At 40.4% G+C, this 22,595-nt stretch overlaps 1 protein-coding gene across 1 annotated transcript in view; it reads right to left on the minus strand.

Moving 5' to 3' along the window:
- Positions 1-22,275, minus strand: part of LOC113066867 (membrane-spanning 4-domains subfamily A member 8-like) — a 96,482-nt gene extending 74,207 nt beyond the window's left edge. The window contains exons 1-2 of the mRNA XM_026238963.1: positions 22,166-22,275; positions 9,539-9,731 (exon numbers count right to left, since the gene is read on the minus strand). Of these exons, the coding sequence (XP_026094748.1) occupies positions 9,539-9,706 (168 nt within the window). The 5' untranslated portion in view covers positions 9,707-9,731; positions 22,166-22,275. The remainder of the gene's footprint in view (positions 1-9,538; positions 9,732-22,165) is intronic.
- Positions 22,276-22,595: the final 320 nt, after the last annotated feature.

The raw sequence follows: 22,595 nt of genomic DNA on the forward strand, positions 1-22,595 counted from the left end.
CCTCGACCTCTGGAACAGCATTGGGCACCGCCTCGGCGTCTGGAACAGCATCGGGCACCTTGAGGGACGGTCGACGCCTGTCTCCTCGTCCTCCGCCCTCTATGACGGCGAGTCGGTGGCACCTGTACTGGCGACTCAGGCGTTGAATCAGCCATCTTGTGCTGTGGCTCTGGGCTGGCGGCCATCTTGTGCTGTGGCTCTAAACTGGTGGCCATCTTGGTCTGTGGCTCTAAGCTGGTGGCTCTAAGCTGGCTCTGGGCTGGCGGCCATCTTGTGCTGTGGCGCTGGCTCAGCGGCCATCTTGAGCTGTGGCGCTGGGTTAACGGCCATCTTGTGCTGAAGCGCTGGCTCAGCAGCCATGACGTGAACCGTCTTGGGAACTTCTAGTATTCTCGATAGCATCTTGAAGTAGTCGAGAAGAGTATCAGCGGCCCTCTTGGGCGTTGGTGTTGAGCTGCCAGCCATCTTGCCCTGTGGGGTGAGGCTGGCTTCCATCTGGCCTCGTGGTGCGGGGTTGGTGGTTACGCACCACAGCGGCGCTGGGTCGGTGGCCATCTTGCGCCGTGCTTCCTCTCGCCCACCTCCTCCTCGACGACCTCCCCTGGTTCCGCGGAAAACCACCAGGCGAGTTCCTTCAAAACCGCCTCTTTCCCGCTCTGTGACTGGGGATGAGGCATGGGCAGACATACCTGCTGGTTCTCTTGATGACGGAGTCCTTCTGTCACGAGGAGCGTTTCAGGAACGAGAAGAGAGAACCATGTGCAGGTATGTATCTTTATTTATAGGGCAAATCCAAAGGGGTAAACAGTCCAGGCAGGGTCAAAACCAGAGAATCCAAATCCAACATAAACATGAAAGCAAGACAAGACGACAAGGCAAGAGTGACGGACAAGGAATAACATTCAACATTAAACAAGGACTCCGTAACACAGACTAAGACAGACTGGGTATTTATACACAGAAAGATAATGAGGAAACAGGAGACAGGTGGGGAAACAATCAATTACACAACAAGGAGGAAGGTGACCAAATAAGGGAACAGGAAGTGATCTGGTGACAGACACCGTGAGAAAGGAGGACATCTAGTGGAACCCCAGGGAACACAACCCAGACACTGTGACACCAACTCTACCATTTCCATCAGAGTTGCCCCTGGGACATTTAGATAGCTGTGCGTGACATTATCCCTTACGTTGTTAGGGCCAGACTCCTGGGCCTGGGGTAGAGTTCAAAACTTGGAATCAAGAATAGATTCCTTTAAAGGGATACGACGTAGAGCCTAGCATCATATTAAGCCTTGGCCTGTCACACAGGGGCTACTGTTTGCTCTTACGTAAGCTTGTTGAAGGAATGCTTTCAACAGATCCCTAGTAGCAACAAGGGAGAAAAAACCCTCGTGTTTAGCTTATAGACCTGAGACCTTGCGGTGTCACTTTCTTAGCCTGCTTCCACTGCAAGTCTAGCCTCTCCATGGCACAATCCCTAACCTCCAACAGCTCATCATACACAGGGCAGGAGGATTGGGAAGGTTCAGCCTCAGCTTCTTCGTCATCCTCAGACATCTCCTGCTTTTCCTGGGCCGAACCCAGCAGTGCACTGGCCTCGGATCAGATGATGTTAAGGAAATAACTTTATCCTTTAGCGGTTCTTTCTCATCCACAGCTGACGAGCGCCCACTGATCTGCCCCTTAACATTGTCCTGAGCAAAGCCCAAAACATCAGTAGTTCAATATTAGCCTAATATAAGTTCACGCACAGGCTTATCGCAGTGTTAGTTGTAGTGAATGACAAGCTAAAGTTTTAAATGGTAACCATATAATCACTCATAAGAAAAATACATCATATTTTTGTCATGACTAATTTATTATGATCCAGCATGATCTGTATTAAAGATAAAGAATAAAATAGCCTTGACAGCCTAATTTACTTACACATAACTACTAAGGAACTTTGCTCTCTCGTATTGGACTCGTTTTTATCAGTGAGGTAAAGGGAGAAAGCAGGCAGTGGACCAAACCACTGTGAGGCAAGGGAGGGGGGATTTAAAACATTTCTGAACTTGAAACACTTTTTTGCACTTATATTGTTTTACTACTTACACAGGTAAAGTATATGTCCATTATATTATTTACAATACAGAGTCGCTTGTAATGATATTTTTAGGGGGCATCCTCGAGATCAAGGGCTGGTTGCACCAGCTACACGTACATACATTTTTACATTTTGAAGCACACCTGCCATCCAATAATCGCAATGAGTTTTGTACTTTATTTCTGATTAAAAGTAACAAAGTATCAGCTTTCAAATTCTGTCAATTTTAATCATCAAATGTGTATTTATTTTTTTTACCACAGACGTCAGTAAAACACATGAACAATGTCGGGTAAAGTCACATTTACCTCAGGAAAAACATTCATTGCACATAAACAACTAGAAAAAATTACTAGTGAGAAGCATTTTATTACATTCATGATATTTTACTGAACCTGTCGACTTCATTTTCAATGCTTGTTTTAAGACCACATACACACACATGGAAATACCAATGTACTTGTCTGCACTTAACATGCTCAACATTTATTGAACATTAATGGAATTGTTGAGTAAATAAAAAGCATCAAGGAACTTTAAGATGCATCTTCATGTCTTTGTTTGGAACTCAGGTCCCCCATTGACAGCCCCAACTGGTTTTAGTTAAATCAGTAGTCTTTGCTCTTTCATGAGATTTGAGTTCTACGCTGTAAGACGTCCTCAACATATCACAGCACAGTGATTGGATCATAAGAGTTCATTCTCATGAATAATATTGAGAAAAGCTCGGAAATCTGATGAAGTAGATACATACTCTCCAGCCACGGTCGCTAATCACTGCTCCAGATTACACATATATGTCACTTTTTGTGATGTTGGTTCAACTTACTATACGGTTAAAATTCAAACTGCAGGTCTGTGCACACTCTTAACAGCTAAAATTGCCCACAACACATTGTGTGTTGGTCAGCGCTTTGATAAGAATGACAAATATACATAATAGGCGTTTAAAATCTACAAATATGGCAGAAATGTGTGACAGAGAGAGTAGTTAATCATCAATATATGAACAACAAATATTTGTGTTATATACCATATGCAACAACATTACAGACTATTTTAGTTTATTTTGAATTTGTGTTAATAATAGGTTAAATTTATGCATGTAAAACCATGTGGCATGAAATTTAATTAAAGTTTTATGCAGTATGTTTTTAGGGAAACGCAAGTGCTGCAGGTTTAATGTTTGGGAACACGATGTGTGCTGAGTTCACTTACATTGACATAAAACATTTCAAACATTCATTTCAAACATTTCTGTGGACAGGAGAATAAAACTCAATTTTACAAGTGGAGAACTCAATGGTTTCAACATTTGAGATTAAAGAACTATAATAAATATTTGTATTGTAACATAGTGTTTGTCGGTTCTTGTAAAGTGTGAACCCAAGTGTCAACAGCTTCAAAAGTAACCATGTCCATTTTATATACATATCAGTTCAGTTAACACAAGCACTTTTCAAACTTCTTGTTTGTGAGTATTTGGCTCATAACTTACCAGAGCAGGAGAACTGTAGGCATTGGCTTTACAGGCAAATGCTGACAGACAGATGGAGATGATAAACTCGAACACGTCGAATAACATTAATACCCCTCTGATTCCCCTGAAGAGAGTCTGAGAGAAAAATCAACATTAACACAAATAATCCATTATCATTTCTACTCACACTTGTACAATCAGAGTTCAGCATTCCAGAATCAACCATCTGTGAAGCTTTATATTACAATTTTAGGGCCAGATTTACTAAAAAGGCAAATTAGCTTGACAGCACAAACCTTAGTTAATTATGTTGCATGATTCATTTAAATAATTTTGTGCCTGAAAGGGAAACACTTACCAATAAATGCATATGCAGTAACGTTAGCCACAAAAAACTGTCCTTTACATTGCTAATATTTCACTGTCTTTAGTAAATGTTGACAGAAGTTTATTAACGCCAAATTAGGGTTTGCACTGGCACAAGCTGTTAGTAAATCTGGCCCTGATATGTCAAACTAGACTGAGTTTACAATTATATATAAAATATGTATATTATATACTTTAAACTACTTCTGAAATGCCAGATAAAAACAGTGAACAGAAGAGTGCTTATTAAGGCTTGTGTACTGACCACACAGTGATCTTATGGTAAATATTAAATAACATTTTCATTTTGACACAATTTGATGTTAATTGTGAATATAAAAGTTGATGACATACATCATACTGTTCCTCTAAATAACAGGAAGAATCATCGCAGTAATGGTATGGCCATATAACAAAGTCTAGTGAAAGTAAAATAATGGCAATGCCTGCGGTTATCGTACTGAAAACGTTCATTCCCAGTGAAGCATTCACCTATAGGCAGAAAAAAAACACAAAACAGATTAATAAAAAAGAAAGACTTTAAAAAATTGTGTTACCATGTTAATGTACATAGAAAAGTATATGAAGTGTAATAAAAATGCACTTTTGACGTTTTTATTAGCTGAAAGATGATTGACTGATAGAGGCCATGTTTTCATATTATTATTTTCATATGATGAAGATTCATATTCATTTTCAACATTAACAATCCTACAGTTACAGTGTTGAGGAGTTGAAGCACCTCCTACATGTGCAACTTTGATGCCATTTGGTGTGAATACTCAAAATATCCTGTGTATATACCACTTTATACCATACATATATATTTTATATTGCTTCATTAAGGGATCCGAGGCCATTCCGCCATGGGCCCCTGAGTTTTCTACTCAGCCATGGTTCCCCGAGTTCTAGAAAATCAGTACAATCACAACAGAACACTATTTCTGTACTTCCAGCTGGTGCTAAGACCCCAAAATAAGTGTTATGTACATACCAAACACAAACTGGAAGGTGAATTAATTTTGTTTTCTGCAGCAATGCAGAGTGAACCTGCGGCAATGTACTGAGAAGAGAGAGAAAGGACAAAATTGAGGTTTGGGTTGAAATATGTACCTCGTTTTATAAGACAGTACACTTAATTGTATAGTGGTTTCTTACGAAGAATGATCCCCAGTAAGTAACACCAGTATAGACAAAGATGGGTACTGCATAAACTGTAGACACAATGCCTAACAGGAAAGTCATCACACCGATCATTATCTGGACCGTCTGTGGGGCACAAAAAGAAGTGTGAGTAGCATGAGAGTCTTTCATAAAGCGGGAAAATATTAAATATACAATATGGCTGCTGTAGTTATGGACTTAAGATTGTACTAGAAAAATATCATAATAAGTGTGGAATTATGATTGTATGAATGTCATTTGTATTCGCAGATGTGCAAGACTGGATTACTTCCCATTTTTTGCAGCTCCTACAACATTGTTCTCTGTGACTGACACACTGTAATCTTTACTATTTTACTCTGTAACTGATAAACCTGATCTTATACTGGTGTCTTTCCTGCACTACCACCAATACAATAAGTCTCATTCTTCAATAAATATTGTGTATGCTTTATGTGTGCACGGCTTCTCTTTAAAATGTATTAATGTATATATTTGCTAACTTCCTTCTTTTTTTTTGTCAGTGCTTCCACACACAGCGGCTTTTCATGCTCCCGACGGTGTTTTCATGTTTTTTGTCTTGTGAGTCGCAGTGTTTTTGTACGTCTTTATCATGTCTACTTGTCTTTAAGTGCGCATACAGTCATGGGTTTCTGCTGGATGTCGGCAGAACCACATTTTTAGAGTTAAACTCGGCGCACGCCGAAGAGTTGCGGGACCTTGGTCTGCTCCTGAGGCCTACACCATCACTGACCCCCACTACTGCATCTCCCCCAGAGTGGAGGCGTCACAAGCGTTGTGAGAGGAAGCAGGCTAGACTAACGGCTAACCCACACAAGCCAGCTATCCCCACCATCATACTTGCTAACGTACGCTCTTTGGACAATAAACGACTGCTTTCAACTACTACGTTCAATTCAGAGGACTGAAAGAGATTGTTGTGTTTTTGTGTTCACGGAAACATGGCTTAGCAACAGTGTTCCAGACGGCGCTATACAGCTTGACCAGCTGACGTGCTATCTAACAGACAGAGCTTTCGTCGCGGGAGGAAAAACCTGGGGAGGCGGGCTTTGTGTTTACATCACAGACGCGTGGTGCCACGATGCTGTTGTCACCTGCAAACACTGCTCAGCCCTACTGGAGTTTAAGATTATTTAGTGCCGGCTGTTCTATCTGCGGAGGGAATATACTGCCGTATACAACATTCCTGGCCGTGTACTGAGAGACATTTTCAACATCTCACTTAGTCAGGCTTTTGTTCCCACATGTTTCAAAACTACCACCAGCATTCCAGTCCCGAAGAAGCCATCTCCATCCTGCTTCAATGACTACCATCCAGTTGCACTCCTATTATCATGAAGTGCTTTGAATGGCTAGTCATGCACCATATCAAGTTTGCCCTCCCCCCCTCCCGCCCTCCCAACCGGTCAACCAATGATGCCATCGCCACTGCCGTCCACTCAGCACTCACACATCTGGACAAAAAGGACTCATACATACGTCAGAATGCTGTTAATAGACTTCAGTATAGCGTTCAACACAATCATCCCTCCACAGCTCATTTACAAAATGATCCAGCTGGGGCTCAACACTTTGCTGTGCAACTGGCTGTTGGACTTTCTGATTTGAAGACCTCAGGCAGTACGGGTCAGCAGCAACACATCCAGGACCATCACACTGAACACTGGGGCCCCCCAAGGATGTGTGCTGAGCCCCCTCCTCTTCACTCTGCTGACCCATGACTGCACACCGTCACACAACTCCAACCTCTTTATTAAGTTGGCAGATGACACGACTGGTGGGTCTCATTAGCAACAAAGATGAGACAAACTACAGGAATGAGGTAAGACACCTGGTCGGGTGAAGCAGTGACAACAATCTCTCTCTGAACGTGGAGAAGATAAAGGAGATTGTTGTTGACTTCAGGAGAGTGCACACTCGGCAAGCTCCTCTGACTGTCAATGGTGCGACTGTGGAGAGAGTGAAAGAAACCAAGTTCCTGGGTGTGCACATCACAGAGGACCTCTCCTGGACTAACAACACAGCAGCACTGGCCAAGAAATCACAACAGCGTCTCTACTTCCTCCGCAAACTGAGGAGAGCCAGAGCCCCGGCCCCCATCATGTACACCTTCTACAGAGGCACCATCGAGAGCATCCTGATGAGCTGCGTCATTGTGTGGTATGGTGCCTGCAACACGTCCTGCCGAAAGACTGTGCAACGCATAGTGAGAGCAGCTGAGAAGATCATTGGTGTCTCTCTCCCCTCCCTCCAGGACATTTATGGAACCTGTCTCACTCGTAAAGCCCTCTGCATCACAGTTGATCCCACACACCCATCACACAGCTTCTTCAGTCTGCTGCCATCAGGGAGGAGACTGCGGAGTCTCAAGGCCAGGACCAGCAGACTAGTGCTGGGCGGTATACTGGTTCATACCGAAAACCGGTGTATATTTTCATTACGATATAAATTTGTAATATACTCCAATACTGATGTGTTTAATTATTTAATTATGCTGCACCGCGGCCGCGTGACACTGTTTCAGACGGACCCTTTACAATGTTGCACTTCTATGTAGCGACTGTAAGGCCTGGTGAGGGTAAACACAGTAGTGCTCTGGTGTTACATTATAAGGCCTGTTTCACACATACTCCGTCTGCAGTGCGTATGCGGTGCATATTTTTTTACGCACCCATGTTAACGGATTTCAGCATTTACACTGCACAAGGTTGCGGTCTGTCAGTGCATTCCAGGAGCGGTGCGTCTGCATCAGTGCAGCGATTGTTTACATACCGAGTCTATTTTTGCTGTGCTGCATGTGCTGAATTAAAGTGAAAGCGCATTGTTCGTGGGAAAAATTATCATGGATTGACACTGAAATGCAGTCATTTCACAATAAATGTATACTAATTAAAGCTGTTTCACATGCAACACATTGGTTTTTGGCTAGGTTTAAAACAAGAAAAAGTGCACTTTTTGATAAGCAAGGAAAACAATTTATGTATTCACTTTGATGGAGGCAGAAAAACAAAGTTCATTAAGACCCGTGGGGTTGCTTGTGATAAAGATTTAAATGCAAAACTGTTTCTGTCTGTGTTTTAATATTAAATATTTTAACAAGAAAAGTAGGCTAATTATTGTGTTTAAATGTTTTGCCTCTTGCTTGAGCAGCTTATTATACAAACCTAGAAGTAAAGTGCATGAATAATGCGTTGTTTATATTTATTGAGTTTAAACTAATTTATATAACTATGAAAGATTGTTACTGTTCTGTGATAAAAGACTCACAATGCTGAAAAAAATATCATATGTATATATGTATCAAAAGAATGAACAAATGTTGTGTTTGTGGACTAAACCAACGCGTATCAGTAGCGGACTGCAAACGCGTCCTGTGTGAAAGCACAATGAGTCCGTGCTGCAGACTGCATATGCACTGCAGGCGGAGTATGTGTGAAACAGGCGTTACAGGGAAGATGGATGCTGCAGAACTAGCAGAACATGACACAGAAAAACTTGTGCCAAAAAGATGAGCCTGGTCTGTTGTTGGTTTCCAAAAATCAGACGTTGACCAAACAAACCATTTTATGCAAGTGCTGTAGGGCTAAAAGCACGTCTTGGAATAACAACCAGCAGAAAATGCATTGTACAGCTGATTATGCATAAAAAAAAAAAATGTCATAAACCGGGAATCTGGCATAATTTAGAAAAAAACTGCGATATAAATTTTTGTTCAAACCCCCCAGCTCTACTGCAGACTGAAGTACAGCTTCATCTATCAGGCTATAAGGAATCTGAACTCGCTCTCAAACTTGCCCCCTTCCCTCTTCTGCCCCAGGCACCACATAACTATGACCCACTACCCCCCAACACCCCCAGATCCCGCATCCCCAGGTCCGTCCACCGGATTTAGATTTTTAGGCTCCACTGTTAGTGTTATCTGTATGCACCATGGGTCTAAGTGTAACACAATTTAAATTCTCTTTATGTATGTTCTCTACATGTGGAAGAATTTACAATAAAGCAGACTTGACTTGACACACTGACATGCACAAATAAAAAAACACATAACCAGTCTCAAGTGTCAATTTTTTTAGATTTATACAGCACATTAAGGATGAATAAATAAGCCTTCCAGTAATTTATGATTTGTTAGGATAGGACAGTATTTGTCTAAGATTCAACTATTTGAAAATCTGGAATCTGAGGGTGCAAAACCAATCAAAATGAAGTTTTGATATATTTCCAAATGGAAATATACAAAACATCTTTATGGAACTTTGTTAATATCCTAAATATTTTTGGTGTAAAAGAAAAAATATATAATTCTGATACATACAAAGTATTATTGGCTATTGTTATAAATATATCTGTGTAGCTTAAGGCTGATTTTTATGGTCCAGGGTCATATACTTGAGTTTCTGAGACATTTCTCACCCCAAGGGCTTTTGGTTGTCCTTTCAGAAATTTCTGAAGTCCTTGAAGAGGTGAAACTCCTGTCGTCCCAGGAGCATTTGTGAGCGTCGTCCCAGGTGCGGTTTGTGTTGCTGGTTGCAGTTGAATGATGAGTGTTGAAGAGTTCATGGGTATGACAGTGTGGGACATCCTGGTTTCTCAATCTCAAACTGACCTGTACAGAATCATAGTAAATCAAAATGTGAACAATATGATTATGAAACAGCACATTTAATTTACTGTAAGGCATTTAGCAGATGTTCTTTCCAAAGAAACTTATAAAATATGTATATATTTTAACTTTTGCTGTCATTATAACCTAACGTTAGCATCAAGCTACATCAGACAATTTATGAAATTATTAGTACACTTTTACTCAAAACTCACTTTAAACCCTGATCGAGTGTTTATAATAACTTCCTTTTACGATCACGAGTGGAATTTGGTCATTTACGGTTGTAAAAATATGCTATTTATAGCCTTTTACATCACTGCACAAGTTAGCATTTTAAAAATGCCCCAAATCAAAGAAAATCTCATATCAAGCTTTACTATCGTAATTGCGGGTTTATTAGTTGGATATTTTGTGTTTACTGAGGTGTATCTGTGTTGTTGTTGTTGTTGTCAGATATCAACCAGGAAGTGTACACAACCCATGTGACACGAAGTGATGCTGTTTGGTTATGGGACTCTAAAGATTGACAAGGCTAAGGACCAATCAGAGTCTGTCTGACACACAGCACAAGGACACAGGACTGCACACACAGATCGCTGGGAGAGGCTCTTTGGCATAATAAGGATTTATTATTTTGCACTCCTGACATAAATTACTACATAACTGTTACTGCAACAATATTTTATCAAAATATTGGTCAAATATCAAAGCTAGAAGCTTTAAACTTTCAATTGATGCACAGTTTGTCCAGCTCAAGTAAGAGAGTGATGTTTAATGTGCTGTGAAAGTGAAACAATAATAAACTGGGGCCGTCGCTGATCTTTGACCGTAAAGGGGTTAAAAAAATCCGCTCCTCGCTCCGGTCAGAATAACGTAGCTCCGCTCATACTCTTCTCAGCAGCATGTCTCTGTCTCGATCCCGCGGGGAGGGTTGAGCCCAATCAGAACTATGGGAGCCCTGAGTGGAGCGTCGCCCATTTTATTTTGTTGCGTCCATTCAATATTTGTGTGAAATATACATTTTCACAGAATGGAGCCTATTCATAAACAATATATTGAACCATCTCTTTAAGTTTTTCTAAATCCCAAACAGAGTCCAGACATCAGTAAAGTATCAGTTTATGAACATGCTTTATAGGCTTTTTTAGATTTGGGAATACACATGCTTTACGGACGTCACATAAAACATATTTATTATATATTTTGAAGACTTGTATATATATATATATATATATATATATATATATATATATATATATATATATATATATGTATATATATATATATACACATAAATATACATATATACGTATATATACATATATGTGTGTGTGTATATATATATATATATATATATATATATATATATATATATATATATATACGTATATATATATATATATATATATATATATATATATATATATATATATATACATAAATATATACACACACATATATATATATATATATATATATATATATATATATACACATACATACATACATACATACAAATATATACACACACATATATATATATATATATATATATACACATACATACATACATACAAATATATACACACACATATATATATATATATATATATATATATACACACATATACATATACATATATATGATGGATTTGTGTGTATGGTTAGCTGTAGTGTAGTGTATAACAGGTCTTTTAACTCATCGGGACATCCCTACTTTTAATTCTTAACTTAATATCTAATTTATATTTGATTTGAACCTTGATGTAACTGATTTTTTTTTTAATCTCACACTGAATAGTTACATTCTTTATCAGACTCAGAAAGAGCTTATAATAATATGATATTAAAAAGTTTAATATTATATAAAAATAATGATATTGCTCTTGAATTCCCTTTTTGAGATTGATTTTTTTCATTGAGTTTATAATATAATATTATTATATGAAATCATAAGCATTTAAACAGAGAGAATATGGAATTAAATAAAATGGAAAACAAACTGAATCTTTTAAACTGAGATCTGCAGCTGAATATTTAAATAAAGAAAAACGTGGAAATGTGAATACTTTTACATTTATCTAAAACATCTGGATGCAGTAGTTTTCACTCCACTACATCTGTGTATAACTGTGATTGTTTCGTAACATCATCCGTTATTTCCAGCACTTAATCAAGCCTCTCTGATTTAAAACACGATGGTGATTTATTTCATGTGTTATATGCGACTCAACTTTTAACCACATTCACCATCTCTAACTCTATATCGACACCAATTCCCGAGCATTTCTTTATTGCCGTTATTTCTCCATCAAATGGCTTTGCCAACTCATTTTTTTATCATGACACAACTTTCCTGTGAGGAACATTGTTCAGAGGAAAACCCGAGTTTGAGCAAGACTTCTGTCCGCTGTAGAGAGAGAACTGGAAACTGTTTGTGCTGCCAACAATTGTCATTGACACAATACATGTTATTAATATGATAAGAAAACAGTTGCGCAATGCGAGTGAGCATTTTGGTATTGAATTGGCTTTACCTAAATCAGCTAAGTTAGGAAACTTTGTAATCCTGTTAAAGAAAAAATTGTGGAAAGGATGGTTTTGACTTTGGATACACAATCTGATGTGGAGGATCTTTACCTCCGCTTATGACAGAGATAAGAAGTTATTTGGGAAATTCTGTAACATCTGCATCCACTATTCATTCATCCAACCGCCAGAGGGAGCCGTCTCCTGAATACTGAACACTGCCGCTTCTTCTCTCATCACTTCCTGTCTACACCTGTTATAAGCCATGTTGTTTGTGCAATATGTTGCGAAGTATTGCCAGTTTATCCTGTCTCTACCAAGCGTTTCTCATACTCACGGATTGTTTGCTTATATATGTCTTTTGCCTGCCCTTGACCTTGTCTTTTGGATTGCTGATTTGGATTTGTTTGCTATTTGGATTGACGCTATTATATATGACCCTTGGCTTGCTTACTGACCACGATATCTGCTCTCTATTAGCCTCTGTTTGTGCTGTTGTGCTTAATAAAGCTCTGCACATGGATTCCAACCCACAACCGAGTCAGTCTTCATTACAGAATACTTCGCCTGACCAGAATCCAGCAGAGTTATCTCAACTACAGGCCACGTTTAGTTATCAGAGAGTGATGATACAGGAGTTCCAGGGCCAACTCTCATCTCTGCAAGCTACAAATGAATACCTGACACGATACATTCAGTCCCTTCCACCGACCAGGCCTGATCCGGTAAGATTTTCTTTACCCGATAAGTTTGATGGTTCACCTGAAAAATGCAGGGGATTTTTGCGTCAGTGCACCATCTATTTCGGTAGCCAGCCTGAGGCGTTTCTGAGAGACTCAACTAAGTGCTCATTCATGATGTCATTGTTAACGGGAAGGGCTCTCGAGTGGGCATCAGCGGTTTGGGACCAGAATGATAATATACGAACCTCATTTGATTATTTCTCCACACAACTACGTGAAGTATTTGAATACCCAGCGGGTGGGAGAGACGTTTCAATGCAGCTACTACAGTTACGTCAAGGGAATCGCACTGCTGCTGATTATGCAGTTGAATTTCGCACCCTAGCGGCACAGAGTGGTTGGAATGAGGTAGCACTGAAACCAGTGTTTAAGCAGGGCCTCAATCAAACACTACAGGCCGAACTGGAATGCAAGGACGTTGGCTCTGATCTCCACCAACTGATTTCAATGGCTATAAAAATTGATAATCTGCTACGTAATAATCCTTCGAGTTCGCTTGCTACTTCAATGTCCACCCCAACCACTAATTATCAGGAACCCGCTGAGCCCATGCAGATTGGTTTAACTAAAGTCTCTGTGGAGGAAAAGGAACGACGCCGAGTTAATCGTTTGTGTTTCTACTGTGGTCAACCAGGTCATCAGTGTCGTTCATGCCCTAACAAGCCCTCCCAGATCAAAGTGAGTACGTCCTTAACTAATATGCTGACCAGTTGTTTTACTCTTCTCCTCACACTCAACCATGCTAATTCTGCTCATTGTGTTCCAGCACTAATTGACTCCGGTTCTGCCTTAAATTTGATTCATCATGAATTGGTCCGTGAACTCAACATACCTGTTATCCAGTGCGTACCACCTATTAACATCACTGCCATAAATAGCCAACCTATTGGTGGAGGAATTACCCATCAAACTGTGCCCGTTACTGTAAAAATTGGCCTGTTCCACTCAGAGACCATTTCTTTGTATGTCACATCTACACCACAACATCCAGTAGTATTGGGTAATCCATGGCTGACTATCCATGATCCACAAATTTCCTGGAGCTCCAAGGAGCTTACTAAATGGTCGCCATACTGTAACAGCCATTGTCTTCAACTCCAGTTACAATTCCCCTGTTTAACCACCAGTATTGAAAGCCCTGCATCTAATGAATCAGTTTTTACTCCCCCAGAGCATTCTGACTACAATGAGGTCTTCAGCAAAACCAAGGCCACCCAATTACCTCCTCACCGCCCCTGGGACTGCGCAATCGAACTGTTACCGAACACTACACCTCCCAAGAGCAAGGTATATCCATTAACCATTCCTGAAACGCAGGCCATGGAAAATTACATTGAGGAGGCTCTAGCATCTGGTTTCATCCGTCCTTCCACGTCACCAGCAGCATCGGGTTTCTTCTTTGTTGAAAAAAAGGATGGAGGTCTACGTCCCTGCATAGATTACCGTGGTCTCAACACAGTGACCATCAAGAACAGGTATCCACTTCCATTAGTTCCTCCTGCATTAGAACAGTTACGTGAAGCCACTATTTTCACCAAATTGGATCTGCGCAGTGCCTATAATTTAATCAGAATCAGAGAAGGTGATGAGCGGAAGACCGCCTTTATCACCACTAGGGGGCACTATGAATACTCTGTTATGCCGTATGGCCTGGCCAATGCCCCGTCTGTTTTTCAATCATTCATTAATGAGATTTTCCGTGACCTTCTGAATCACTATGTTATTGCTTACATTGATGATATTCTGATCTATTCAAAGACACGTGAGCAACACATCAATCATGTAAGAAATGTTCTGTCCCGACTACTGGCTAACAATCTATGTGTCAAGGCAGAGAAATGTGAGTTCCACGTCTCTAGTACCACCTTTCTTGGTTACAAGATAAGTCACAAAGGAGTAGAGATGGACACTGGAAAGGTTGAGGCAATCACAGAGTGGCCACGTCCTACCACGCTTAAGGAGCTACAGAGATTCTTGGGATTTGCTAACTTTTATAGGAGGTTTATCCGTAACTACAGTTCCATTGCAGCCCCTCTAACCTCATTGCTTAAGGGTAAACCGAAGAAATTATCTTGGATTCAGTCTGCTCAAACAGCCTTTGAGACTCTGAAAACTAGTTTTACTACAGCCCCAATTTTGAAACATCCGGATCCTGACTTACCATTCATTGTAGAAGTAGATGCCTCTGACTTCGGCATTGGAGCAGTTCTGTCGCAGAGACATGGGAACCCTGGAAAAGTATTTCCCTGTGCTTTTTTTCCAGAACGCTAACAACCGCAGAAAGGAACTATGATGTGGGTAATAAGTAACTGTTGTCAATTAAAGCAGCACTGGCAGAGTGGAGACACTGGTTGGAGGGAGCTCGCCATCCTTTCCAGGTTATTACGGACCACAAGAATTTAGAGTACATTAAGTGTGCTAAACGTCTAAACCCTAGACAAGCCCGTTGGTCATTATTTTTCACTAGGTTTCAATTCACAGTCACTTACCGTCCAGGAAGCAAGAACGGCAAGGCTGATGCACTTTCACGACAATTTGATTCAAATGAAACTTCTTGTTGCCAAGGTCCTATTCTACCTCCTTCAGTGATTGTGGCACCCATTCGCTGGGATATAATGGAGGAACTACAACGTGAAAGACAAACAGAAACCACGCCACCAGATTGTCCCCCTGACCGTCATTATGTCCCTGTGTCTCTCCGCCAACGAATTATACAATGGGTGCATACATCTTTAAGCTACGGGCATCCTAGTATTCAACGGACAGTAGAAATGGTGCGTAACTCCTTTTGGTGGCCTAATCTAATTAATGATGTTTCTATGTATGTCAAGTCTTGCAGTGTGTGTGCTCAGTCCAAGACACCACGAGAATTACCAGCTGGTCTTCTTGAACCTCTACCAATTCCTCAACACCCCTGGTCACACTTGGCTGTGGACTTCGTTACAGATCTGCCCAGCTCCAATGGCTACACCACAATCCTGGTAATTATTGATCGTTTCTCTAAGTCTTGCCGTCTTATCCCACTAAAGGGCCTACCTACAGCTATGGAAACTGCACAAGCATTGTTTCACCATGTTTTCCGTGTTTATGGGATACCAGAGAGTATAGTTTCTGATAGAGGTTCGCAATTTACGTCTCGTGTGTGGCAAGCTTTCTGCAAGCAACTGGACATTAATGTGAGCTTAACATCTGGCTATCACCCCCAAGCTAATGGACAGGTTGAGAGATTAAATCAGGAATTGGGACGTTATCTCAGATCTTATTGTAGTCGGCAACAACAACATTGGAGTTACTTTTTACCTTGGGCGGAATATGCACAGAACTCACTCACTCACTCATCTACAGGACTCACCCCCTTCAAGTGTGTTCTAGGTTATCAGCCTCCTATGTTCCCTTGGTCTGGGGAACCTTCTAAAGTGCCTGCGGTGGACGATTGGGTCAGAAGAAGTGAACGTGTGTGGAACAGTGCCCATGTGAGGCTGCAAAGGGCGATCAGAGCTCAGAGGATCAAAGCAGACCGCAGGAGGCGTCCCCATCCCAACTATCAGCCGGGTCAGAAGGTCTGGTTGTCGACTCGGGATCTACGGTTGCGGCTTCCCAGCAGGAAGCTCAGCCCACGGTATGTAGGCCCATTTCGTATATTACGGCAGATTAATCCAGTAACTTACAGGCTTGAGCTTCCTGCTCATTACCGTATCTCTCCTTCTTTTCATGTATCTCTGTTGAAACCGGTCCACCCTGCTTCCGGCCCCACTACTGAGGAGAGAGAACCTCCTCCACCACTGGACATTGATGGAGCTCCAGCGTACTTGGAAAAGGAGATTCTGGATTCTAGGCGTCATGGGGGCCGGTTGCAATACCTGGTGGACTGGGAAGGCTATGGTCCAGAGGAGAGATCATGGGTGGCTGCCAAGGACATTCTAGACCCATCGTTGACTCAGGAGTTCCACCAGGCAAACCCTACTCGTCCTGCACCCAGACCAAGGTGACGGCCTCGGAGAACACCTGGAGGTGTTCATAGAGGGAGGGATTCTGTAACATCTGCATCCACTATTCATTCATCCAACCGCCAGAGGGAGCCGTCTCCTGAATACTGAACACTGCCGCTTCTTCTCTCATCACTTCCTGTCTACACCTGTTATAAGCCATGTTGTTTGTGCAATATGTTGCGAAGTATTGCCAGTTTATCCTGTCTCTACCAAGCGTTTCTCATACTCACGGATTGTTTGCTTATATATGTCTTTTGCCTGCCCTTGACCTTGTCTTTTGGATTGCTGATTTGGATTTGTTTGCTATTTGGATTGACGCTATTATATACGACCCTTGGCTTGCTTACTGACCACGATGTCTGCTCTCCATTAGCCTCTGTTTGTGCTGTTGTGCTTAATAAAGCTCTGCACATGGATTCCAACCCACAACCGAGTCAGTCTTCGTTACAAATTCTTACAACATTTGAGCAGCAAAAATTATTGTTAAAAATCAGAACAAAGGAATGCACATTGGATAGACAATTGGAATGGGAAAAGGTGAAAAGTAAAGAGCGAGGACGTGAGCGAGACTTTGAAAAGTTTAGAATACAATATAAATTAGAAGAGTTGAAAATGTCGCAGGAAATGGAACGTGTCTGAAAAATGCCAGGTGCAGGTTCTGAAAATTTACCAAATGATCAGCCAGGGTTAAATAGTCAGATTTCAATATTGTAAATATGGTAACAGGTGTACCGAAATTTAACGAGAAAGACCCAGGCGTGTTTTTTTTTTTAAAACATTGCTGAGGATAGATAGAGTGTGGGATGATGTGGAGTGCACCTTCCTGTTGCAGAGTGTTTTGGTGGACAAGGCACAAGAGGCACAGCATTGCCCTAATAAAATCTCAACAAAACGTATACCATGTTGTAAAAGAAGTGGTACTCAAGGCATACGAACTTGTTCCAGAAACATATAGACAGCGTTTTAGAGGTTTGAGAAAAACAAATCCATGTAGAAGTCGCAAGGGATTTAACATGTCAATCGCTGGTGTGTTTCTGCAGGAGCAGACACTTTTGAGAGGTTGTGTGGTCTAATGGTATTAGAACAATTTAACAACATAGTTTCTGATTGTGTAGCTACTTACATAATAGAGCATAAAGTGAAGTCTGCACCTGAAGCACCAGACTTTGAGCTTTCTTTGATATTCGATCTTTTGTTGTTTCCTTTATCTTCCCTTTTGGATTTAACTGTTGTTTAAATTGTATTAATGTTTATTTTGAGTTATCTGTGCGTGGCCTCCCCATTTCATGTTACGCTGTCTTGAGCCTGGTAGTTCATAACCTATATATTAGGGGTGTAACGATACGCGTATTCGTATTGAACCGTTCGGTACGAGGCTTTCGGTTCAGTACGCGGTACGCATTATGTATAACGAACGGTTAGTTGGACTAAGTAATTATATTTGAAAAAAAAAGAGAAATATAATGATATGTTTTCAACAAGGTAGCCCAATAACCCAAACGATGTAACAGGCAACGCCCCTGACACTCCCGAAGAAAAAAACCCCCACCAACTTATATGTTTATGTTAGGCTACTCAGTCAGGCGCTCGCTCATTCAGTACGCGCTGAGTGAGCGAGCAGTTCATGCACGGTACGCGGTGGCCAATGCATTTTACAGACCAGAAATAGAAGATCCTCCAATAACCAACAAGTCTGGTGTTTGGGTGCACTTTGGATTCCCTTTAAGCTATAATGGTGATGGCAAGAGAGTGGTGGATAAAAAACAACGGTATGTCGCATCTGCTACATGACAATAGGGTACACCAGTGGGAATACAAAAAAAAAAACACCAGCGGAAGGAGAAACATACACGCAGCAAACTATCCCCGCAGCATTTAGACCAACATTTCCAACTGATTCAAACAGGGCAAAAGATCGGTAGGCTTCATTTACGTTATAGCTGCGGATATGAGACCTTACTATTTACCATTCATTCTGTCATCACCATTATAGCTTACAGGGAATCCAAAGTGCACCCAAACACCAGACCTGTTGGTTATTGGAGGATCTTCTATTTCTGGTCTGTTAAATGCATTAGACATTTTGCAACGAGCCTTCATCGCATACATATTTAAGGGTAAGTCGTGGCCTAATGGTTAGAGAGTCGGACTCCCAATCGAAAGGTTGTGAGTTCTAGTCTCGGGCCGGCAGGAATTGTAGGTGGGGGGAGTACATGTACAGTGCTCTCTCCACCTTCAATACCACGACTTAGGTGCCCTTGAGCAAGGCATCGAACCCCCAACTGCTCCCCGGGCGGCGCAGCATAAAAGGCTGCCCACTGCTCCGGTTGTGTGTTCACAGAGTGTGCTTGTGTGTGTTCACTGCTCTGTTTGTGTGCACTTCGGATGGGTTAAATGCAGAGCACAAATTCTGAGTATAGGTCACCATACTTGGCTGAATGTCACGTCACTTTCACTTTCATACTGAGTGAGCGAGCGCCTTAGGGGCCGTTCACATATCGTGCCTAAAAACGCGTGGAAAACGCTAGTCGTGCCGCTTTCTCCTCCTTTCCAAAGCGCTCGGGCAGAAGCGCTCATGAGGCGTCTGTCTTTGCTAAGCAACAATGACGTGCTCTCTCCATGACACGCGGAAATTTCAGCAAAGGATAAATGGATTAGATATAGCTCTAAATATCGCTTGCAGTAGCTCTGCTCCTAAATTTATTTCAAAATTGCAATCCATATACAACTATGATCAGCTGTTCCTTCATCTTGGCTGAGCTTTCAACGTTGTTATGGGAAAGGATGAAGCTGATTGGTTAGTTCTTGTCACATGACCCGCGGCGCGCCTGCGGCATTCTGAAAAGTTGAGATGTTTTTACATTTTGCTGTATCTAAAACGTACCGAACCGAACCATGACATCAGTGTATCGTATCGAGCCGTGAATTTTGTGAACCGTTACACCCCTAATATATATATATATATATATATATATATACACATTTAATGGATGTGGGTGTATGGTTAGCTGTAGTGTAAGTATTAACTAGGGATGTCCCGATCCAATCCACGACATTGGTACTGTTCAGATACTGGCCCAGAACGCTAGATCGGAGATCGGAGGGGAGAAAAACATATGATACGATACCAATGTCCGATACCAATCAACACAAACCATGGGGAAATCTAGCTTAAATCATTGCCTAAATGCTTGAATATGAGCATTCCCCTTGCTGCTACATCCATTTAAGCGTGCTGCCTGTCACGTGATAACAGTAGTAGCCAGTTATAATCGCATGAGGGAAGGGGTGTGCAATATGAATATTTTTGATCGTGGACGATAGAAATGTCTCCAGGATATGCTTTTGAAGAAATAATGTTGTATTATGCTTCAGCGCACGCTCTATCGATCGATCCGCCATTCCCACATCCGCACGCTCGCTTGCTCTCACCTTGTGTTTGCGGCTGTCTCCTGACTGCAAATAATAATAACTGATGGACAACTTAGCCCAGGGAAAGACAACAGTAGTCCGGCGCCGAGATAAGGAAAAGAAAAAAGCCCAAGTTAAGGCCCATGCATCACTTTACTTTTACTTTTTTAGGTACTTTTATAATCCTGTTAAACTGTTTAATTCAAATATCCACGTAATCTTACATTTTTGGCCACCTTTTTTGCGGAGGCCAAACTAATCCTTGTTTTTATTGAAGTAAAATTTTTGTGTGTTACTTCTGAATGCTTGAGACTATAAAATCAAACAAACAACTGTATTATTATAATCATAGCCATAGGCAACTATATAGGTATAACTGTAATTTGTAAATAATAATTGTTTTATTTTTACTTGTTCATAAATTTTTTTGAATGCTGCTAAATACTATTGTACCTGCAAAACACTGTTTATTTTTATTAGTGTATTATGTGTATTTGGAATTTGTATCTTTTTTGTATATATTTTTTTAATAACGAAGATAAAATAATTACAAATATTTTATATGTTTATGGGTGACTAAATGAGCAAAGTGCTTCTATTTATTTTATTATTATAAGTAGTAGTATTAGTTCAAGAATAAAATAAAAGTATGGGTATCTGAAGTGAAAAAGTGGTATCGGGGCATCACTACTTTTAACTCTTAAATTAATATCTTATTTACATTTGATTTGATCCTTGATGTAACTGATTTTTTTTTTTTAAATCTCAATCACACTGAAGAGTTCAATTCTTTATCAGACTCAGAAAGAGCTTATAATAATATAATAGAAAAAAGTTTAATTATATAAAAAATGATTATATTGCCCTTGAATTCCCTTTTTGAGGCTGAATATTTACTAAGTTTATAATATTATTATATGAAATCATAAGCATTTAAACTGAGAGAATAGAATGGAATTGAATAAAATGCAAAACAAACTGAATCTTTTCAACTGAGATCTGCAGCTGAATATTTAAATAAAGAAAAACGTGAAAATGTGAATACTTTTACAGTTATCTAAAACATCTGGATGCAATAGTTTTCACTCCACTACATCTGTCTATAACTGTGATTGTTTCGTAACATCATCCGTTATTTCCAGCACTTAATCAAGCCTCTCTGATTTAAAACACGATGGTGATTTATTTCACGTGTCATGCGACTCAACTGTTAACCACATTCACCGTCTCTAACTCTATATCGACAACAACTCCCGAGCATTTCGTTATTTCTCCATCAAATGGCTTTGCCAACTAATTTTTGTGTCATGACACAACTTTCCTGTGAGAAACATTGTTCAGAGGAAAACCAGAGATTGAGCAAGACTTCTGTCCGCTGAATCCAACTGTTTGTGCTGCTCACAAGTGTTCTCTTAAAACAATACGTGTTATTAATATGATAAGAAACAGCAGTTTGCAATATTACGAAGCAAAACGAGCTGTTTCTGTACAGTTAAAAATAGCAGAAAAACATTAGATTTACAAACGACCCACACAATAACGGGTAAAAGAAGGTGAAGAGCGAAATCTCTCTCCATAACTTAATTTACTGTCTACTATATTGACTTCGATGTGAATCATAGATTCATAAATACATTTTATGATAAACGTAAGCCATTAATTAGTAAAACCTCACAATCAACTCGACTTAAATAGCAAACACAGAACAAACACTTAGTTAATATGACAGAATCATATCATGAGAAGAACATTCTGGACTCACCGATAAATTAGACAGAAGTCAACTTTGATTCACAGTGTTCAGAAATGGGTCTTTCTCAGTGGCGTAGTTAACTTTTAAGAAGTGGGTGGGACATGAAAGACGTGTGTGTGTGTGTGTGTGTGCGTACTTCAATAATATGTATTATTGGGTGAAAAAATATTAATGCCAGTGAATTAATACATCGATAAGCCATAAACCTTCGTGTTTCCAAACATTCTTTTGTGTAAAGCGCTCGTGTGCTGAGGAGTGGGACATGTTTACTACATGATTTTATCAGAGGACGAACTCAGTTTAGTTTCGATTTACATGTGTAAACGCTTAAAACGACACGCACCCTCCCGACGGAGATTGGTTATTATTGGTTGAGATCTTTATTTATTGATAATACAAAGAGAAATATATGTAAAAAATAAATAAAAAAGGCAAATAA

The sequence above is a fragment of the Carassius auratus genome, chromosome 4 (genome assembly GCF_003368295.1).
Source record: "Carassius auratus strain Wakin chromosome 4, ASM336829v1, whole genome shotgun sequence".
Classification (NCBI taxonomy): Eukaryota; Metazoa; Chordata; class Actinopteri; order Cypriniformes; family Cyprinidae; genus Carassius; species Carassius auratus.